Source organism: Dryobates pubescens, chromosome 20 (genome assembly GCF_014839835.1).
Source record: "Dryobates pubescens isolate bDryPub1 chromosome 20, bDryPub1.pri, whole genome shotgun sequence".
NCBI classification, from domain to species: Eukaryota; Metazoa; Chordata; class Aves; order Piciformes; family Picidae; genus Dryobates; species Dryobates pubescens.
This window is the reverse complement of record NC_071631.1, coordinates 10,056,713-10,075,303: the sequence shown is the minus strand read 5'-3', so window position 1 is coordinate 10,075,303 and position 18,591 is coordinate 10,056,713. Positions and strand designations below refer to the sequence as shown.

Below are 18,591 nucleotides of genomic sequence, written 5' to 3'. Positions count from 1 at the left end.
ATTTGTTTCCAGCTTGCATGATTGCTTCTGCAAACATGGCTGCCTCCTTTCAGGACTTTCTTGAAGAAACTTTTGCTAGTTATTCTCCAGCTGACTCCCATTTAGCCTTAGAGACTATTTTTAGCTGCATTTATTTCAGCACATATTCTTGGAGAGTCTCTGCTATTTATGTGGTCTCCATTTCCCTCCTCTTGGCTTCTCTGGAGAGAAGCTCCACGAGGTCAGCTATTGAGAGCAGAGCTTGCACATCATTCCTCCTCCTGTATCCTCCACAGAGCAAAGCCTGTCAGAGCACTTCTGAGGTCAAGTCTTTATCACCACCAAGATAGATAATGGAAAGAAGACAAGCCAAGAAAACTCAAGCACTCCAGTTCTTCAGACTGCTTGCAAGGCCATCCCGAGGCCAGGCTGGGCAAAGGTCTGATGATCTGGACACAAAACTGAGGGTGCAGCAAATACCCACAGAGGCAGCTGGGTACAACTGAGCACTAAGAAGCATGAGAAAATTGCTGCAATTTGTCTGGGGTGAATCTGACACCAAGACTTCAAGTCACCTCTTCATTTAGGGTCACAAAGCTTTAAAACCACGGGAGGCATGAACTCAGCAGCATGCCCCTGGACAGCACAGTGCTGGGTGTGTGTCTGCTGTTTGAGCTGGAGTTGGGTGTCTTAAGGCTGAATGTTATAACTTGGACACAGATACAGTGGGACACAGCTGACAAGCACCCCAAACACAAGCACTTGCATAAAACTCACAGCTCCACCAGTGGGAAAGTGCCTTACCCCAGTCTTCACTGCTTGCTTTCACATATGGGAATAGTCTTGATGTAGTAATTCATTTTCACACTTGTGAAGTCAGATGAATGGAGGGCTGTGGTGCTTTAACCATGCCCATACAAAAGCCTATTTTTATGACACATATGAGTTCAACAGCGTGGAGGTTCCTGCCTCCCACCCAGATGTGGTTGCAATTTTTGAATGAGTCTAAATTTTTTGATGGATGGAAGTGGGACTCATGCATGCAAACACACGCTCAGGAGACATCACAAATATTGACAAATCTAAACCAGAAGAGAATCAGTTGGAGGTAGAAGTGAAAAAACTCTCAAGATTCAAATGTTAGGGAAGCCTTGAGTGAAGATTGTAATTTTTATCTTTGAGGTCTTCCCACACAAGTAAAGTCTCTTCTCTGCCACGGGGACATCCAGCATGCTCGAATACACAACCTCACCTTCTAAGAGCATCTTGTACATTGATCCCAAAAGTATGGCTCAAGCTTATTAGCCTTTAATCTGCCAGGTTAGTAGGAGCTCACAGGGAGCCAACATATGGATGTACTTCTGAGCCCATTAACAGCTGTAGCAGAGCAGCTAAGTCCATTACACTGAGCAATAGAGTTGGTTGGACTCTCTTCTTGTGGCCAATATGGCAATGATTAGGGCTGCTGGTGGTTCAGTGGAGTGAAAGAGCTGACAGACCAAAGGGATCCCAGGAGTAATTCAAAGAGGACAGAGGAGCTACACTGGGAGTAGTGGCCCACTGAGTTCCTCTCCTTGAATCCCTTGCTTGAAAATAGTAGTTATGTGCAAGCTGAAGTCTGGGCTGCTAAATGGTAATTAGACAGCTACATGGGAAATAATTACCTGATTACGAGATGATTAATTAGCATGCTGTTGAGATACCATTATCCTGGCATCTAGGGAATACATTGCATTTCTTCTTTGCTCCTTACAGGATGATGGCAGCACAAAGCACTTCTGCTCTAAATCCCTACAGAAATGAACAGCTGAAGAGCACAGAGGGTAGCACTCAGTACCCAGGGACTTAGTGAAGCTAGAAATACAGAGAGCAGACTGACCCAGCCCAGTCCTGTCACAGCAGATCTAAAACAGACAAGGAGACAGTTTCACAAGGAGCAAGAACCACATAAGGTCCTACCTGCACTGCTCCCGACAGACACACAGCCTGCCAGTGGGAGAGAGCATCAAGTTCTTGCCACCTGCGTATGGCAGTGTAGGCAGCACACTGCGTGAGCTCAGCTCCAGAACAAGCTTGCACATTTTGATAGCTGGCTGGAGGGTAATAGCACATGAACCTCTGGCCCTTGAGACACCAAAAAAGGCTGTGTGTGCAGGCCATCAGTGCTTCTCACATTCAACCCCTTCTGCTGGGCCAGAGCCTGGCAAACCCTTAATCCAGGGAAAGCAAATTGCTCAGGTCACCAGCCCCTTTGGAGGCACCAGGAATCAAGTTCCTGTGTAAACTGCAGCCGCAAGGCCACCCAGGCCTCCTGGCCATCACCTCCCTGAGAGTGCTCAGGACTGCAGCCTGGGTGCTGAGCACACTGCCTTGAACTTTGCCATGTTAACTCTCAGCTAGACAGCCCCAATTAACACCTTTGTGTGAGCCCAAGCAGCTCTAGACAGTATTTTCAAATGTCACCACTGTGAAAGATGGGGAAAAAAATAGGTCAAGAAGATTATGCAGGGTGACTAATGATTGCTGCATGCTGGGCTGAGATGTGAAGTCTGGCTGTGTTTTCTAAGGTGCATAATAATATGTCCTGGGCTGACCTGTGGTGCTGTTGACACTTTTTCTGAGCTGATGCCTTCTCACAAATCCCCATTAGGCTGGAAGCTTGAACGCCCACCATGAATGATGCCAGCAGAGCGGAAGGGCTATCAAACTTTGCAGAACTCCCGTTTAAGTTTCACTTTGTTTCTCAAGAGTCAGGCAGCAGAGGCAGTTATTTAACTGTCAGGCCCTTTGGGAGTCGTTTGTTGCTGTTCTCAGGCTGTGGGGCACAATGTGTTAATTCACTGTCCCATGGAGTTGGCTAACAGGTAAGAGAGAGGAGGAAGCTGTTCTGCTGGGTGCAGCCAGCACATAAGAGTCAGAGGAATGTGCTCTGCCAACCAGCTTGCCATCCAAAGAGCCAGAACTGATAGTTTTATTCTTCTTTTACTGATAGAGAGGACAACATGGTATGATGGAGGGCACGGTTAAACTGCCCTGCCTAAAAATCACAGGGAAATTAATTCAGCTGTTTTCTCTCCCAGTCCTGCAGTTAGCATTAGAGTCTCTCCAGGTACCTCTTTCATTAACAGGGAAGTTAGAATTAATTTTTCTTGTGTGACAAATGTTCATTAGCCAAGCATTTGTATCCATCTTACCATCCTGCTCACAGACGTATGTCCCTTTCCAGCTACAGAACTTGGAAGAGAAGGCAATTCAGCTGTAGCTGACCTGAACCTAGAGCTCCACACAGGAACTCTGGAGCAAAAAAGTGATGCAGCAGCCTCAGAGAGTCACAGAAAACAGCCCTTTGTTTCTGTTACAGCTTCTTCATGGATTAGAGGATAAATATAGCAACAGAGAAGCTTCCTGGAGAAGCACAGACATACCAGGAAAAACATAACCTACGGTTCAGCCTAACTGTGAGAAGGATCTGAGAGACATCTCCTCTCAGACGGCAGAGGCCAGCCCTTGCATATGGGCTGTTGGCAGCCTAGCAGAAGCTGGGTGTGATGATGCTAGACTGGATGGTGCTGGGCCCTAGCCATGGAGCAGGGAACAGCAGGTGCAGATCTGTGGTAGGAGGCACTGACACCTTCTGTAGCTCTCACTGCAGCTCCTCAGAGTGCCTCAGGGAAAGCTCCCAGCTTTGGGAGGGACATGGAGCTGCCCAATAAAGCTCACCAGTGCGGGCAAAGCTAAGACAGCGTCAGTGCTATCAGGACCTCTCTGAAGCACCATCAGGTTGGTTTTGTACTGCTGTTGGGCAATGTGCACATTTAGACAGGGAACAGGGAAGCACAGCACAGCCCACAGCTGCCTTTAGAATAAGATTGCTTTCAATTCCCAGGCAATTCTACACTGGCAAAAGAAATTCCTTGCTACAGTAAGAGCAGTCCCTGTGAATGGAAAGGTCCAACCCAGGCCTTTCAATGGGGTCCCACTAAGGCATTGCCAACTCCAGGCTCATAGAGAGCCTGGGCTCTCTACCTCGCTCCCTGAGGTACTGCACAGGATTTAGCAAAGGATCAATTTCTGCTCCATTGTTAGGTCTCTGCAATCACAGGCCAAGAAGATTAGTTTTGCACATGGTCCTTGACTTAGGTCAGCCCCAAAGTGACAAGAATGCTTTTCTTTCTTTTAAAAAGAAGCCTGCTGGAGCCAACAGACAGATTGTTCCCTGCATCAATTTCTGCCCCAAGTGTAAAATCTCCAATCGCTCATCCTCTGACTTTCATCCTAATTAAACAGTGATAAGAAGTAATCAAGAGTATTGTCCATGGCCTTGGTGCTGCACAGAAGGAAATGAAGCCCATGAATAAGATTCCTGACCGGTAGCTGCACCAAGACTGGAAGCACAGACTGGGAACATTCATGCAAACTGAGACAGCCCAGCTTGGAGCAGGGTGAGCCCAGCTTGGAGCCTGCAGTGCCCCATGTCCTGTAAAGAACAGGTCATGGAAGGGCCCCTCCCTCTGCTAAATGTGATGAGTCTCCCAATACCATGTCAGCAGAGAGTAAACTACCCCCAGTTACCTTTCACATTCTATTTCCATAACCTGGTCAAATCAAAATGCTGAACTACTCTTAAACACTGATCCCTGCCCTTGACACTCACCTCTCCCTTCTAATTAATCATCTTCAGTGTAGAAGTGTTTAGATGCCGTGAGAAAAGAGGTCCTGTGAGGAAGTGAGTTGTTGTCAGGGGGGAAGCTTTGGGACCCCACACCATGGAAGCAGTTACAGATGGTGAATTAGATCAGGAAGCAGAACCCCTGTGGTCCATGTGGTTCTTATTACCCACTGATGCTTGTGGATGTGGCAGGAGTGTGAAAGCAGCCTTGGTCTGCTGGAAAGCAGGAGCTGAGGAAAAGGATGTGCCTGCCTGAATGGACTCAGGACCCACCAACCCTAACCCTAAGTACAACCTCTCGCCTTGCTGAGAGAGACCACCCAACTCACAACCCACCCAGCCTAACCCTAAGGACAACCTCTCACCTTGCTGAGAGAGACAACCCAACTCACAACCCACCCACCCCAGCACTATGGACAACCTCTCACCTCGCTGAGACAACCCAACTCACAGCCTACGCAGCCTAACCCTAAGGACAACCTCTCACCTTGCTGAGAGAGACAAGCCAGCCCCAGGGAGGTGTGCTAACAGGGGTGAGCCACAAGCAGATAAGGGAGGATGTCCTAATGCAGCTCTTATGTCCTAATGGGAGCTCATTCAGGAGAATCCTTCCTCTCTGAGTATCTGTTCCCTCCTAGAAAAAAGGCATTGTGTACAAAGACTTCTGCAAGCATCTAAGTCAGACTAACTATGAACATTTGGTACAGTAAATCCTGACAAACTCAGTGGCAATGGTTGGACTCAGTGAGGTCTCTTCCAAGCCAAATGATTCTGTGCTTCTCCCAAGAACAAATCAAAGTCTCTTGCAAAGCCAAATTCTTTATCAAGGTTCTGTTTACACAGGCTGGCAAAACCCCAAGGAATCACCCTTTTCAATAGACCTTTTTTACCCTTCTGTGTCTACCTTACACATCTCCCTTCCCAACACTTCCTAGCCATGGTGGTTTGAGCCCAGGCTGCCAGGTCCAGCTCTGAGCCCCAGATGCTCATCAGCATTGGCATCAGCTCCGTCCCCACTTTGCTGTGGTTGCATTATTCCAGCTTAACCTTCCCAGTAGCTTATCACAACACCGAGTACCAAAACAAGCCTGGGATGCAGTGTACCCATCCACCTCAGCAGGCTGCTCTGTCTCATGGCCTGCTTCCCAACTAGTATCAGTGTCCAGAGCTGGGGTAAAAGGGTGAGACCAAAGAGCAAAGCTCCCAGGGTCCTGTTTAATCATGCCTGGATGTCTGTAAACTCAGAAAACCTGACAACTGACACGTTCTTTCCTATTTCTCATCTGTTTAGACTGCAGCTCTCGGAGCAAGGATGTTTCACTCTGCTGCTAAGCACTGCCTGGCCAATGACAGTCCCTGTCCCTGGTGGCACTGCCCTACCAGTGTGTCCACAGCTCTGAAACCAGCCCGGGCTCTGCAAGGACTGTGTTGAATGGAAAGGAGCAATCTGTTCCACCAAGCTTAGGATGAACTACAGCAGCCCCTCCTTGGCATGCAGTGGCTCAACAGAAGCTGCATTTCTCTGCATCCTTATTGTAGGCAGGGCCTGTGTGTCCCTGGTTGAGAGAAGGTCAAATAGCCCATATCTCTTCTTCATTTTTAATCGTTATTTCATGCTGTTATTTCAGCTGCTGGAGGCACAAATCCCTCAGGGGTAATTCCTAGATGCTCTCTGGTAGGCTGCCCTACTTTTTCTTCCTGTTCTGTTACAAATTGCTTATCGCAGCCCTGATGTGTGATGGTGCCTGGCTCCCTGCCTCCACCCAAATCCATTCCCCACTGCAGCATCTTAAAAAAAAAGAAAAGAAAAGAAAAGAAAACCCACATTTTGATTCTTCTCCAGCTTCTAAAAATAACCAAGATAATCAAGATCTGATTTTTAGCTCCCTGAGCCCAGTTGAGCATGATGGTTTAATTTTAAAACAGTCCTGTGTCAGAGGACATGCCCTGTCCCTGCCATGCAGCACCTCACTGTGGTGGTGTCCCACCATGGGGACAGGTCTCAACAGCACCAGGAATACCTCCTGAGTGCAGACACTCAGGTGGGCAGGCCAAAGTCCATGTGGTTTTGTGGGGAGTTTGGACATTGCAAGAGCTGGGTGTGAAACACAAGAAAGGGAAGTGTGAAAGGTGCTTTCCTAACTAGAAAAGGTGTTGGGCAATTTCCTGAACTTCCTGGACCACTTTGGGGACAGTTCTGGAGGTCTTTGAACTCTAAATACTGTGGGTGTATAGCAGCAACTGCATGACAGGAATGATGCCTGTAAGATTTCACCTGTGGAGGAAGGGTTTTATGTAGGTGGGGAAATTTTTAGCAGCCTGTGCAGCTATTTTGTTCTGAAAAGTGAGAGAAGCTGCCTGCAAAAATAATAATAAATGCACTGTTCTGTTGGGCCAGAGGCTGGAAGGCAGAACAGCAGCAGTCAGACCCTTTTTGCTTGCTTGTGCAGTGAGGGATTTTGCTGGGTTTGTTTAGCTAGAACATCTCTTTGTGGTTGACCTTCTCTCTACAGTTTCATGATAACCTGGAATCTTGGCTTTATCAGCCAGCTTTTACAGGCATACACAGAACTTTCTTCTGAAGGAAAAAGTAAATAAAAATAAACCTACCTGAAGCAATGCTTTCTACTACCCCACCCCCCCCCAGCCCTTCCTATATTTCAGTTTCACAGCCTTTACACACACACATATAGTCCAAGAAGTACACTCTATGTCCCCAAACCTTCCATAAATGCAGCACAAATTTCCCCAAGCAGCAAGGAGACAAGATATGAAGCAGAACAGGAAATACAAAAGCAAACCCAAAGAGTGAGGCAGCTTCATGTTGTAGGGCTTTTTTTCCCTGGCAGTGCAGCACACACTGAATGCTGTCATAATATTTCTTTTGCTCGTGGTGTTAAGAATGCTGTGCTCAAGACACAGCACAAATTCAAGTGGGCAGGTTTTCAGTAGAGCAAACAAAAGTCAAACTACAGATTCCTACTTACCTGAAAGGTTAATCAATAGGGATGTGACACCCCTGCTAGAAAGAGACCAACTTTTACCTTTACCTCTGAGTCATTTCACAGCCTCTACCCAAAGACTGAGCCACTGCCTAAATTGGTTTATCCATGGCAGAGACAAGGATGGGATGAATATTTTGCCATGGCAACTGACAATTCCAGATAAACCACCCCCAAAACTGTGCTCACTCAGAAAATCAGCAGATTAAAAGCTTGAAGATAATGCCTCAGAAATAAAAAAGGGGTGAGACAGAAAATGTCTATTAAACAGAGGTTCTGTAACAGGTTTTCTAATGACAAGCTTTTGAATGCTATCAAAACCCTGCCTGGGCCACAGAATTGAAATAAATACTCAAAGAAGAGTCCCAGATAACATATGTTCAGAAGATGACTTTTCTATAGATGACTGGAAGGATACTGTGGTTGATCTTCATCCCTGTCACCAAGTCACAGCAAGGATGGCTGAACAGGGCACTTGCACTCCCCTCTGTTTGCAGCCACTGAGCCAAGAAGAGCCTTAAGAAGTGGTAAACTTTGTCCCAGACAAGTCCCTGTGGGTAGGGAACAGTGCTTGGTTCCTCACTGGTTTAACCTTCCTCCTCAGGAGGCCAGGAGTTCACCTGCAAGTGCAGGTGCTTAACTTTAACCCCAGCTAACTGGCAGCATCTGTGCCAAAGCACTGACAGACACCAATCCACCTCAGATTCCTAAGCCCCAAAAGACAGCACTGCCTGAACCTTGCTGCACTGGGACCCTCATCCTGGGGGCTGTTGGATCTCAAATGCCATAGCCACAGGTCACCCTGAGCAGTCTCCTGCTGCCTCCCAGGCAGTGGGATTGCATTTGGGGTGTTTTGGTCAAGAACTGAGAGGGAAAACATTTTGCCCAGCCTGGGATCTCTTTGATTTCAAAGTATTTTCTTGGCCCAGGATGAGAAGGTCAAAACCTCAGACTTTTCTCCATTTTGAGAAAGGGAAGAAATACATTTTTTTTTTAACTGGGCCAGAGTGTTTCACTTCTCCTGTGTTATTTCATTCAACTGCACAAGAACAAGTCAGGGGAAAAGTAATTTCCCTTTAAAAATGCCTGTGTGTGATGTCCCCCCAATCAAAAATTGAAACTGGTTTTGCAAAAGGAAATAATTCTCAGCGTCTTTGATGGCTGGTTTGGGAGCAGTCAGCATTTGTTTTGTTGGAAGATGCCTACCTGGCCCTGAGTGCAGCACTGCACATTCTCTGTGTAGCAGATCTTCAGGGCAGCAGTTTGTAATCAGCTGGAGCAGGCAGAGAGGAAGATTCTTTCTGTGCAGGTGTTTCGTCCCAAGGACACTCACTTTTGCATGTATGCACAAACATAAAACCCAGAATTCAGAGCAGTGCCAGGTGAAAGCAGGCAATTTCCATGTAAATTAGTCCTGACTGGGGCACGCTGTGCCTGCTCATTGCTCTTGGTAATTGTGCACTGGGGGGTTCTCAGCAGTTGTAGTTAATGTTGCTTTCTGATGCTTGGAATAGGAAAAATGAATTGCTGAGAGTGTTGCCCTTTGAGGTGACAATGAACTCCTCACTGGTGCAGACTTGTACTGCCTGTGTGTAAGCCTGCCTAGGAATGTGGAGTTTTTATCTCTCTAACTGCATGGCTGTGCTCATCAAGCTTTTCTTCTCCCCCCTGCCCCATCCAGTGGGGGATTCAGTCAACAACCACCACACAAACCAACCCAGATTAACTGCTGTTGGGGTCTAAGAAGTCTTCCCCACTGATTTCAACAAGGGCTCACATCAGTCCTGATGCTGGGCTTCCCAGAAGGCCACCCTTGGAGGTATTGAGCTTACTCATGGCCCTCATGCATGAGTGGAAGGAGAATGTGGCTGATTTAGGAGCAGCAAATAGAAAACAAACTTCTACATTAGACCATGGAGACCAGAGAAGACTCTGCTTCCCTTGGCACATCCAAGAGAGAGGCTCAAGCCATAATATTCCACAGCTGATGTGCGGAGGGGTGGGGTGGGGGATGGGGTGGGGGGGTGGAGAACAAGCATGTTCCAGCTTTTGCCTACTGCAGGAATGAAGATGCAGCTTCTCTCCCAGCTCCTTGAGGACAGACACTAGGATGAGCTGCTCGTAGTCACAGCATGGCTCCCACAGTGACAGCAGGACACCAGCAGCTGGGGAAAGGAAGCAGTCTGAAGGCATGCAGGATGCTGAGCACTGCACAGCACTAACACCCTGGGAGTCTCAAGCATAGCACTGCACAGCACTAACACCCCAGGAGTCTCAAGCATGGGCAGGGAACTCTTCCCAGGCCATGCAGACACTAAGCATCTGCAGGGCTGAAAACACAATGGGAGCCAAGAACAGCTGAGTGTGGGTGGTGGAGAAAACTGGAGGCTGATAAGAAACAGAGGGGAAAAAAAAAATGTTTCAATCTGCTGTGTTTAATATTGCTTCTTCTTAACACACAGGCTGCTTTTTTCTCTTATTTCCAGCTCAGGAACTTCTTAGCTGCTTTGTCTCTGCTAAGGCAGAGGCATCTCTGCTAACACTATGGCAGAAGGCAGGAGGAAAGCTGTGGCTTTCACTTACAGTTGGGCAGCACCTAGGCTTAATGTCAGCACAAATAGTGTCAAGAAAACCCTCTAACAAATCACAGAATCGATCATTATGCCCATGAGCACTGCTGACTCAATGGTCAGTGGAGTCATTGCTTCAAAACACAGCATCTATGAGATGAAAAATGATTTAAAATATCCAGTAACAAACTCTCCGAAGTTTCCCTACTAGACCTGACAGCCTTCAATCAAAATCTGCTTCCAGCATGAAGAGTGAGCTCAGAACAGCAGGGGTGCACAGACCTAGAGCAAACTAGGAAGGGTTACACTTTCTATGGGCTCAGCACTGTCCAGTCTGCACCAAAGATGAAAACATACCATCAGCCAAGCTCTGAAGGATGTGTGGTGCTGTGTGGGGTCAAGTTAGTGCTGATCCCTGACTGTCATTGTCTTTGGGGTGGCCACTACCCCAAACTGGGCAGAACTGAAAGTGATGGGGCAGATATTTCTTTGGCTCCTATAAGATTTGAGGTCTTTGCTTACTCCTCTCTACTGAAGTGACCCAGAGGGGTTTGGTCACTAGCAAATTAGCCTTGCTGCAGCTGCTGCTGTGCCTGGTGAAAGGGATGTCCTGAGTGGGACAAAGAAAGGGAACTTCATTTAACATGGGAAGGGGAAGAACTCTTAAGTTCAATAAAACATTCAATGCTTTCCTGGGCTTTGCTTACATAGCAAGGACAGGACAACTAGGGATGCTAACTGCAGTTCCAGGCTGCCAGAAGAGACCTTTGCAAGAGCCCTTTCACCCTTCCCCAGGACCGCTGTGTCTTGGTCTGCTTCCTGCTTCCACAGCCAAATGAATCCCCATTTGGATCACAGCAGAAAGGCCCTCTCTGTTCTGACACAGGTGTCAGCAGATATCCTCCAGCAGCTAGTGGGGAAAATCAACTTTTTCAGGAGCCAGTGGGGGACTGCTAATTGCCACTGAAAGTATTTTCAGAGAACCAGATCAGCCAGCAGTCCCAGCTCCATCCCAGAAGCAAACACCATTTATTTGTCATGTTTCAACAATTTTTTTTTGCTGTTCATACAGTGTAATTAATCACTTGGCAGGCAGGCAAACACACACAGGACTGGAAAGGAAGCTCATTCTTTGACATGAAGCAATCCTGTACCTTGTTAAAGAGCAAATCAATACAGCAATAATTAATAAGAAATAAACAACCTTGATTCAAACAAGGCCTCTGCTATGATTGTGTCTTAACACAGTCTCCTCTGCTGGGTTTGCCTCTGTGGCATTTGGGCATTGATTTCAGATGGGAAGGGAATTATTCACATGTGAAAATACAGTCTTTCACAAGCAGCTACTCAAATAGGTGCTCTTCTACCTGCTAGTGAGAGGCTCTCAGTTCTGCCACCTCTCTGGGTGGTCCAAATTCAGGCTCCTTTCGAATCTCAACAGCCAAAATATAGCAGGTGAAGAGCTGAAAAATCCACCTCCTATTGCTGATTCCTTTTCACGTAAGCTCAGATGCTCAGACAGAAAAATCACCTTGACCCAGGTCACTGCAATGCAAATCCTGGCCAGGGAGCTGCACATGCAGCCAGCCCCATTCCTCTGAGTCCTGTGGCTACTGTTCCCAGCTGGCCAGGAGCCCAGCAGGGCCTGGAGCCAGTCATTGGGAAATGCTGGGCATAGGCACTTTGCTTTGTGTGAGCTGGCTGAATCTGGGTCTGGGTTTTCATACACACACTTCAGCTGTGGACTTACTGTCAGCTACCATCTCCAAAAGGCTATCCAAGGGCTCTGAAGTGCTACCAGATGCTTGCCATAAAGCAAATCCTGCACACTGGGCTAGAGAGACTTTTGTCTCCCTTCAAACTGGAGCCAAAACAAGAGTTCAGGCTGTAGCAGCAAACATTGTGGAGGGAATTCAGGGTGGATAAATTGGCTCCTGGCAGATCCAGAGCATTTCTATTATCTCTCTAAAGGCTGTAAGAGACAGAAATTATACTGATAAACAGCACTTGACAAGCGGTGCCTCAGATGGAGCACAGTGAAGCTCTTCAGCAGGCTCTGCGTTCACAGGGGGCAGGTTTACTGCAGGTCCTGCAGCTAGGGGCTCTGCAGCTCCTAACCCCTAATTGCAATCCCACCATCCAGCTTCTGCTCCAAAGAGAGAAGATGCTCTTTGCAGCTGGAATCAATGCTGGTGGAAGTCAACAGATTTCCTGCTGATCTGAGAGCCCTGTAGGAACCCACTGTTTCTCTTTGCTCCTTTCTGCGTCACACCTGATCAGATTAGAGCTCAAAGGAAGGGCTCTCCCCTCGCCTGAAATATCACTGACACAGCCTCTTATGATGGACCTTTAGAAACCTTCCAGGGAATGGTCTTTACACTTTCAAGTGCATATACAATGGGATATTTTTTTTTCTCTTTCTTGGACAAAGTTTTAGACATTAAAGGCTTGACAGCTTTTGTTCTTCTTTATGGTGAAGGAAAAACAGAAAGCCAAAGCAGACCATTTAGAAAATGCCAAATGAAGTGCCCCAAGCTGCTGGTGTCAGGGGAGTCTATGGATCAGTTTCAATTAATTGCATCCAGTTGGTTGCAGTTAAAGGCTGGAGGTTTGGCACTTTCTTGCTGGTTTGACTCAACCTTTCTAAACATCTGAATCTGTTCAGCACTTCCTTGTGGCTCCTGCCACTTCCTGACACCCCCTTCACAGAATCATAGAATCAATAAGGTTGGAAGAGACCTCAAGGATCATCAAGTCCAACCTGTCACCCAAGACCTAATGACTACTAAACCAGGCACCAAGTCCCTGCTTCTGACCTTCAGAAAGCTACAACACAGGGAATGGGCACTTGGGAGGAGAAGCAAAAGTGAAAGCTGGGGGAAATAACAGGTGACAAGGGAAACCTTCTCTTCCTTTCCCTCTTCCTCTCAAATCACATTGTGGGTACAGAAACAGCAAAATAACAAATCAGCTAGGCACCTGCCCTTGTCTGAGCACAACCCCTGGAGTGGAATAAAGAAGATTCATTCCCTTTTGAAATACTTATTTGTGGCACCACAGCAGATGTATCCTTCTGCTGCTTGACAATTTGACTGCACCTGAGAATTAGATGGACATGCAAAGGCTGTACTGGGATGAAAATCAGATTAGGCAGGCAACTACCATTTGTGCCATTGGGAGCTGCCTATAAACTTGGCTGCATCACCAGGAATTCACATTCAGTAAGGTCTGGGAGATGGCAGGAGGGGTTGTATGTTTTCAGTGTGTGTTTCCTTGGGAATAGGGGACAAATCTCATTAATGTGATAGCCTCAAATCCACTTGGGCCTCAGTTCTACTCAGTTTCCTCAGACTGAAAACTCCAACTCTCTGACAGGCAGAAGGTGCTTACAGCCAGTGCAGAGCCTGCTCACAGTCTTTTCCCAGTCTTGAACTGACACCTAGCGAATGGTTTCCACACTGCACCTCAAGAGCAGAGACTGCAGTTGGAAGATCTCCTCTAGAGGGCAGCTGTGCCGAGGAGCTGTGGGATGAGCACGGGATTTAGAGCATCCTCTCCCCACCAGGACAGCTCATCTGCCCTGTGGGCAGGTGGGGAAGAATCTGGTTCTGCTCAGAGGCTGCACAAATACTGCACTGGCCCAGTAAAAGTGGGCAAAATGCTGCTGGGCTCTATGGAATGATGCTGCCCACTGCAACCACAAGAGTGGCTAGTGGACATCAGAAGTCCTGCCCAGGAGTGATCAGCAAGGTTTCCACCACAGCACTGCCAGATCAACTCTTTCTGAAGAGACAGGTATGGATAAGTGGCAGGAGTGGTGCAGTTTGCAGCCCTCTCACAGTTTGTCTTCCAGCACCTTCCACAGCAGATCTTTGGGTGACAGAGGATGTGAAGTTAGGTACAAATCAGCATCTTCCACTTTGTGTGGTGCCAGTGAGCTTCTATGTGATGTCTCCCTTCACAGCTAAGCAAATACTGAGGCTTGTGAGAGCAATGCTATGCAAATCCTAAATACTTTCATCCCAGCTGACAGCTACCCTGTGTTCAGTGTATCTGACACCAGTATGGAAGGCCTGCCAATAGTCACGAATTCAAGAAGGAAGAGTCAACAGACCAAGCAAACCAACAGCACTGACAATGCCTCAACTCCACAGCACTCCAGGGGCTTCCTCAGCCTCCTAACATGAGATGGAGTTAGTGCTTCTCTTACCTGGTAGTAGTAATCAACATACTGTGGCTCATAGTGCAGAGGCTCAGAGTTTTCAGGAGACAGGACATCTTTTAGTAACTCTTCACAGCCTGGGAAGAAGAAACGAGCAAATGGTCAGGCTGAGAGTGGATCTCATGAGATTGCATGGATAGCGAAGGGAGAAACACAGCTTTGTACCTCATCCATATGCACAGAACCTCAAAAGCTCTGGGATATGTTTAAACAGCTGTGACAAAGTTCTGCCCTCAGAATCTCTGCACAGCAGAGATTCAGCGTGGGGCACTCCAAGAAGGGCAAGATGTTAAACTTGGCTGCCTGGGGAGGGCATCTTCCTATACAACTTGCCCTGCCTGTGATTCATGTTTCCCACCCAGCCATGATCCTTTTCTTTCTCTTGCTTTTATCTTTGTGTCAGCTTGTGCTTGGCTGAGGTTATTTTCTAGTCCTCTTACAGAGCAGAATTCAATTTACAGTTTGTGCCTTTTTGACATTAATAACCAAATCTTATTACTCATCAAGCAGCCTGGTGCCAGCACCCTCTGCCAGAGTCCTTGCACCTCTGAACTGCTTACTCTGCTGAAAGGTCTCTGATGGTATGGAGCCTCTATTCATTAGGGTGAGTTATCTCCAGCATAAAAGAAAACAAATGCCAAGTGCTACACACTTGGATGCAGACTGGTGTAATGAAGATGTGCTTACCCTGCTCTAACAATCCCCAGTAACAATCTCTTCTGCCATCATTTCAAGCCTTCTTTACCTAACTCAGTTTTACTAACAACAGTACTTCCAGCTAAACACCTCCAAGCAATCAATCTTCATTTAAGACCATTACGTGAGAAGTTATACCCCACCCCCACCCACCCCCCAACCTGTTTCTTTGGTGGGGAAGTCACAAAGGTTGTTGGTTTTCAAAGAAGGATTTCACTGCCCAAAATAAGGGGAGTCAGAAACCTTTCTGCCTCACACCCTTGCAAAATGTGATAGAAAAGTGGTAGAGGCCCTATGCCTGGAAACATTCCAGGTCAGGCTGGACAGGACTCTGAGCAACCTGATCTAGTTGCAGATGTCCCTGCTCACTGGAGGGGGCTTGGACTAGATGACCTTTAAAGGTCCCTTCCAACCCAAAGCATTCTGTGATTCTGTGAAATGCCAGCCAGACTCATTTGAGCCAGAGTCATAAATAGCTCCCAGACCTCCAGGGTCTCAAATCTTGTGTCTTCTGTGCCCTTTCTTTGCTGTTCAGTTTTCACCTAAGATTATTGCTGATCACATTCTTTCACTTTCCTTTTCCATCAAGGCAGATGCCTTCATGATAGTCCTGGGCTGTTTAAATTCAAGTCCATAATTCGTTGAGTGAAAACAGTGGGCAGAAAGCGTTTCCTTCTTTGCACCTAACCTACCTGGGGCAGCCCTCACCACCTCTTCATGTGAGCTACCTGGCACAGGCTTTTCTGTCCTGATCCAGAACCAGAGAGGCTGACCAAGCACTTGACCCATTTCCAGAACACCACCAGACATTTAATCCAACTTGTTTCCCTATTTAAAATGGCAAACAAAGCCAAGCCTTGCTTTCATTGCAGTCACAGGCCAAGCTCCCTGGCACTGACAGTCTCAGATGAACCTACACCCCAGGTCTATCACCTTCTGCAAAGGTGACTTCCTGGTGGGAAGATGTTTAGGTGTGCAGCATCCAGAATCCCCTCCAGGAGAGGTCTACGTGGATTGCAAGCTGGCCTGACAGCTTGGATCTGCATCCTGCAGGGAAGATTTGCATGTTATTACACTCCATAAAAAGGGGAAGAAGAGAAGGAAATGCTAAGAGGCCATTTTCTCTTCGAGATTACTGAAACACATCATTGCTACCATCACTATCTAAAGACATCTGAACCTGTTCCAAGATCCATCAAACCAACGAAGAATGCTCACTACCTTCAAGAATCTTAGTGCTGTGCCACTGGTTTTGTTCCTGATAGGAACTGTGTTTAAAGAACAAATTCTCTGCTGCTCTTTTTCCCTGTGGAGGCACAAATAAAGATCTCTGAGCTCTGTGGTGCTGGACTTTTCCCTGGGCCAACCCTTATCACAGGGATCTTGGCTTTGGCACACTGTTGGGAACTACATCAGCTTCCTTATTCAGTGTTTTTCTGCAGCAGTGCTAATATATCTCACCTTTTGCTCCCCTTATCTAGACAATAATTTGAATTTCCCAAGTACTCCAAGAGGTTTACACAAGGGGCTGGTGTGTCTCAAACACTGTGCTAATGTCTTCTTGTTAACAGAGTGTATTTTGGCCTGGAGCCTGGGAAATGCCAGAGAGCTAAATGAGCCTGTCAGAGACCAGACAGAAAACAATGGCAAACCCAAGGTTTACTCTGGCAGATTTCTGTATGGAAATATCAAGGTCCTGGACAGCAATCTGCACAGGGAGCACACAAAGTGCTCTCTGCCACCACTACTGCTCCTGAGCAGAAATATGCTTGCCTGGGCTTGCAGAACTGCCATGATGGATATTTCCAGCTGCACAGCAGCGTGCACCCAAGGCTAGAATCTGTCCATGAACAAGCTCTGCAAAGAAGTGAAGGAATACTTCCTGGCTGCTTTAAGGATCTCCTGCACTGCAATGTCTTCATTATTGCTCTAACTTAATTTTCCTGGAAATGGTAAAACTGAAAGCCTCTTACATGGCTGATTAGAGACATTTCTGCTTGTATCACAGGATATTGGTGTGCTCGATGTTGTCTCTCCCTTGTTCTGGTTGGGAAAATTTCCTCCCCTAGGTTTTTGGGCAGCACTTGGAGAGGAGACCTCATGGCACTGCAGTCATAGTGAAGCAGTAGATAGAGGAAAAGAGCTCCCCAGGGACAGTTTCAAGCCCCTGTGTGTTTCCTGCTGCTGCTCCATGCAAGGATGCTGTCTAAGGAGGAACAGGGCCACAGGGCTGTGCATTGTACAAATCCCTGTGCAGGGTGACACAGGAACAATCTTCTGTCTGGAGAGAGAAATTAACTGTCAGATCACAAAACCAAAGTGGCCAGAAGCTGCTGAACTGTCTTCTCTGGCTAAAGACACCTGATGGGGCAGCACAGAGGCAGCTCCTCTGTGCCACTCAGGAGCCTGTTTGACGCACAGATGTGTGTCAGGTCCTGTTTAACGAAGCCCTGACTCACTCCCTACTCTGGTCTGTCCTAATCAGCTGAGTTAAAAACTATTCATCCTAATATTAAAAATACATCCACAATCACAGTTCATTTGACCAGAAGTGGGTTAGGGAGTAGCATAAGAGCTTGGAGTTATTTGCACTTTGCAGGGCAAAGTGAAAGAAAATCTCAAGTACCGTGCCGTGGTCAGAAGAAGTCTGCTGCAGAACAAGAGCTCCAAGCAGCAGCAAACCCAGGAGGTCATTTATCCTTTCTTTTTTTTTTGGTCAAAATAGCCAGTTAAGATTTTCCCTTTCTTTGAAACACCTGCCCAGGACTGGTGAACTCCCAAAACACAGTGCTGGCTGGCCACAGGCAGGACAGGATCATTTTTAGTCCTGAGCAAAAATGATGAAAGCAGTTTACAGATCACTGACGGGCAAGACATGACCCTTTATCTCCTTTCAGTTCACTCAGGATGAAGCCAAGACTTTTTTGAGGGAGCTTAAAAAAAATTACCTTCAGTTTCAGGTTGAAATCTGGTTTTTCACACCCCAACAAAGTCGCTTTGCAGACAGACACTCTGGCCACAGGCAGACAGGACTGGGAGCAAAGTGATTCCCTGCGATGCTTTGAGCAGGGGATTTAACCCATAGTGCATCAGGCAATTTCCACAGGCAATTAAGCAATTGTAGCATTATAGGAAATCAAATCTGGTTACCTAATTGAATGGGGCTGGTTCCTGGCATTGTTCCTAAGAGCTTTTGTTTTATCTGCTCTTGGATCTTTGATGGTGGATTAGGCTCATTTATGGTTTCGGGCTGTATTTAGTAAAATTTAGTTAAGTCTCTGAAAACTCTGAAGTACTTTTAAGTGTAACCAGCTTCAGTTCATCAAACAGCTATAGTGTGATTTACAACAGGAGAGCTCAGCTCTTCATGCTCACATGACAGCCTTGGAGCCATCCCAAGTACTACTGCGGTCAATAAGTTATTCTTAACAGAACAGATTCATCAAATCATCT

The 18,591-nt window shown here is 47.0% G+C and overlaps 1 protein-coding gene across 2 annotated transcripts in view; it reads right to left on the bottom strand.

Annotated features, from left to right (window-relative positions):
- RAB11FIP4 (RAB11 family interacting protein 4) overlaps positions 1-18,591 on the bottom strand; it is a 104,451-nt gene that overhangs the window by 44,682 nt on the left and 41,178 nt on the right. For both annotated transcript variants that reach the window (XM_009911493.2, XM_054170331.1), the window contains exon 3: positions 14,431-14,519. In XM_009911493.2, the coding sequence (XP_009909795.1) occupies positions 14,431-14,519 (89 nt within the window). The remainder of the gene's footprint in view (positions 1-14,430; positions 14,520-18,591) is intronic.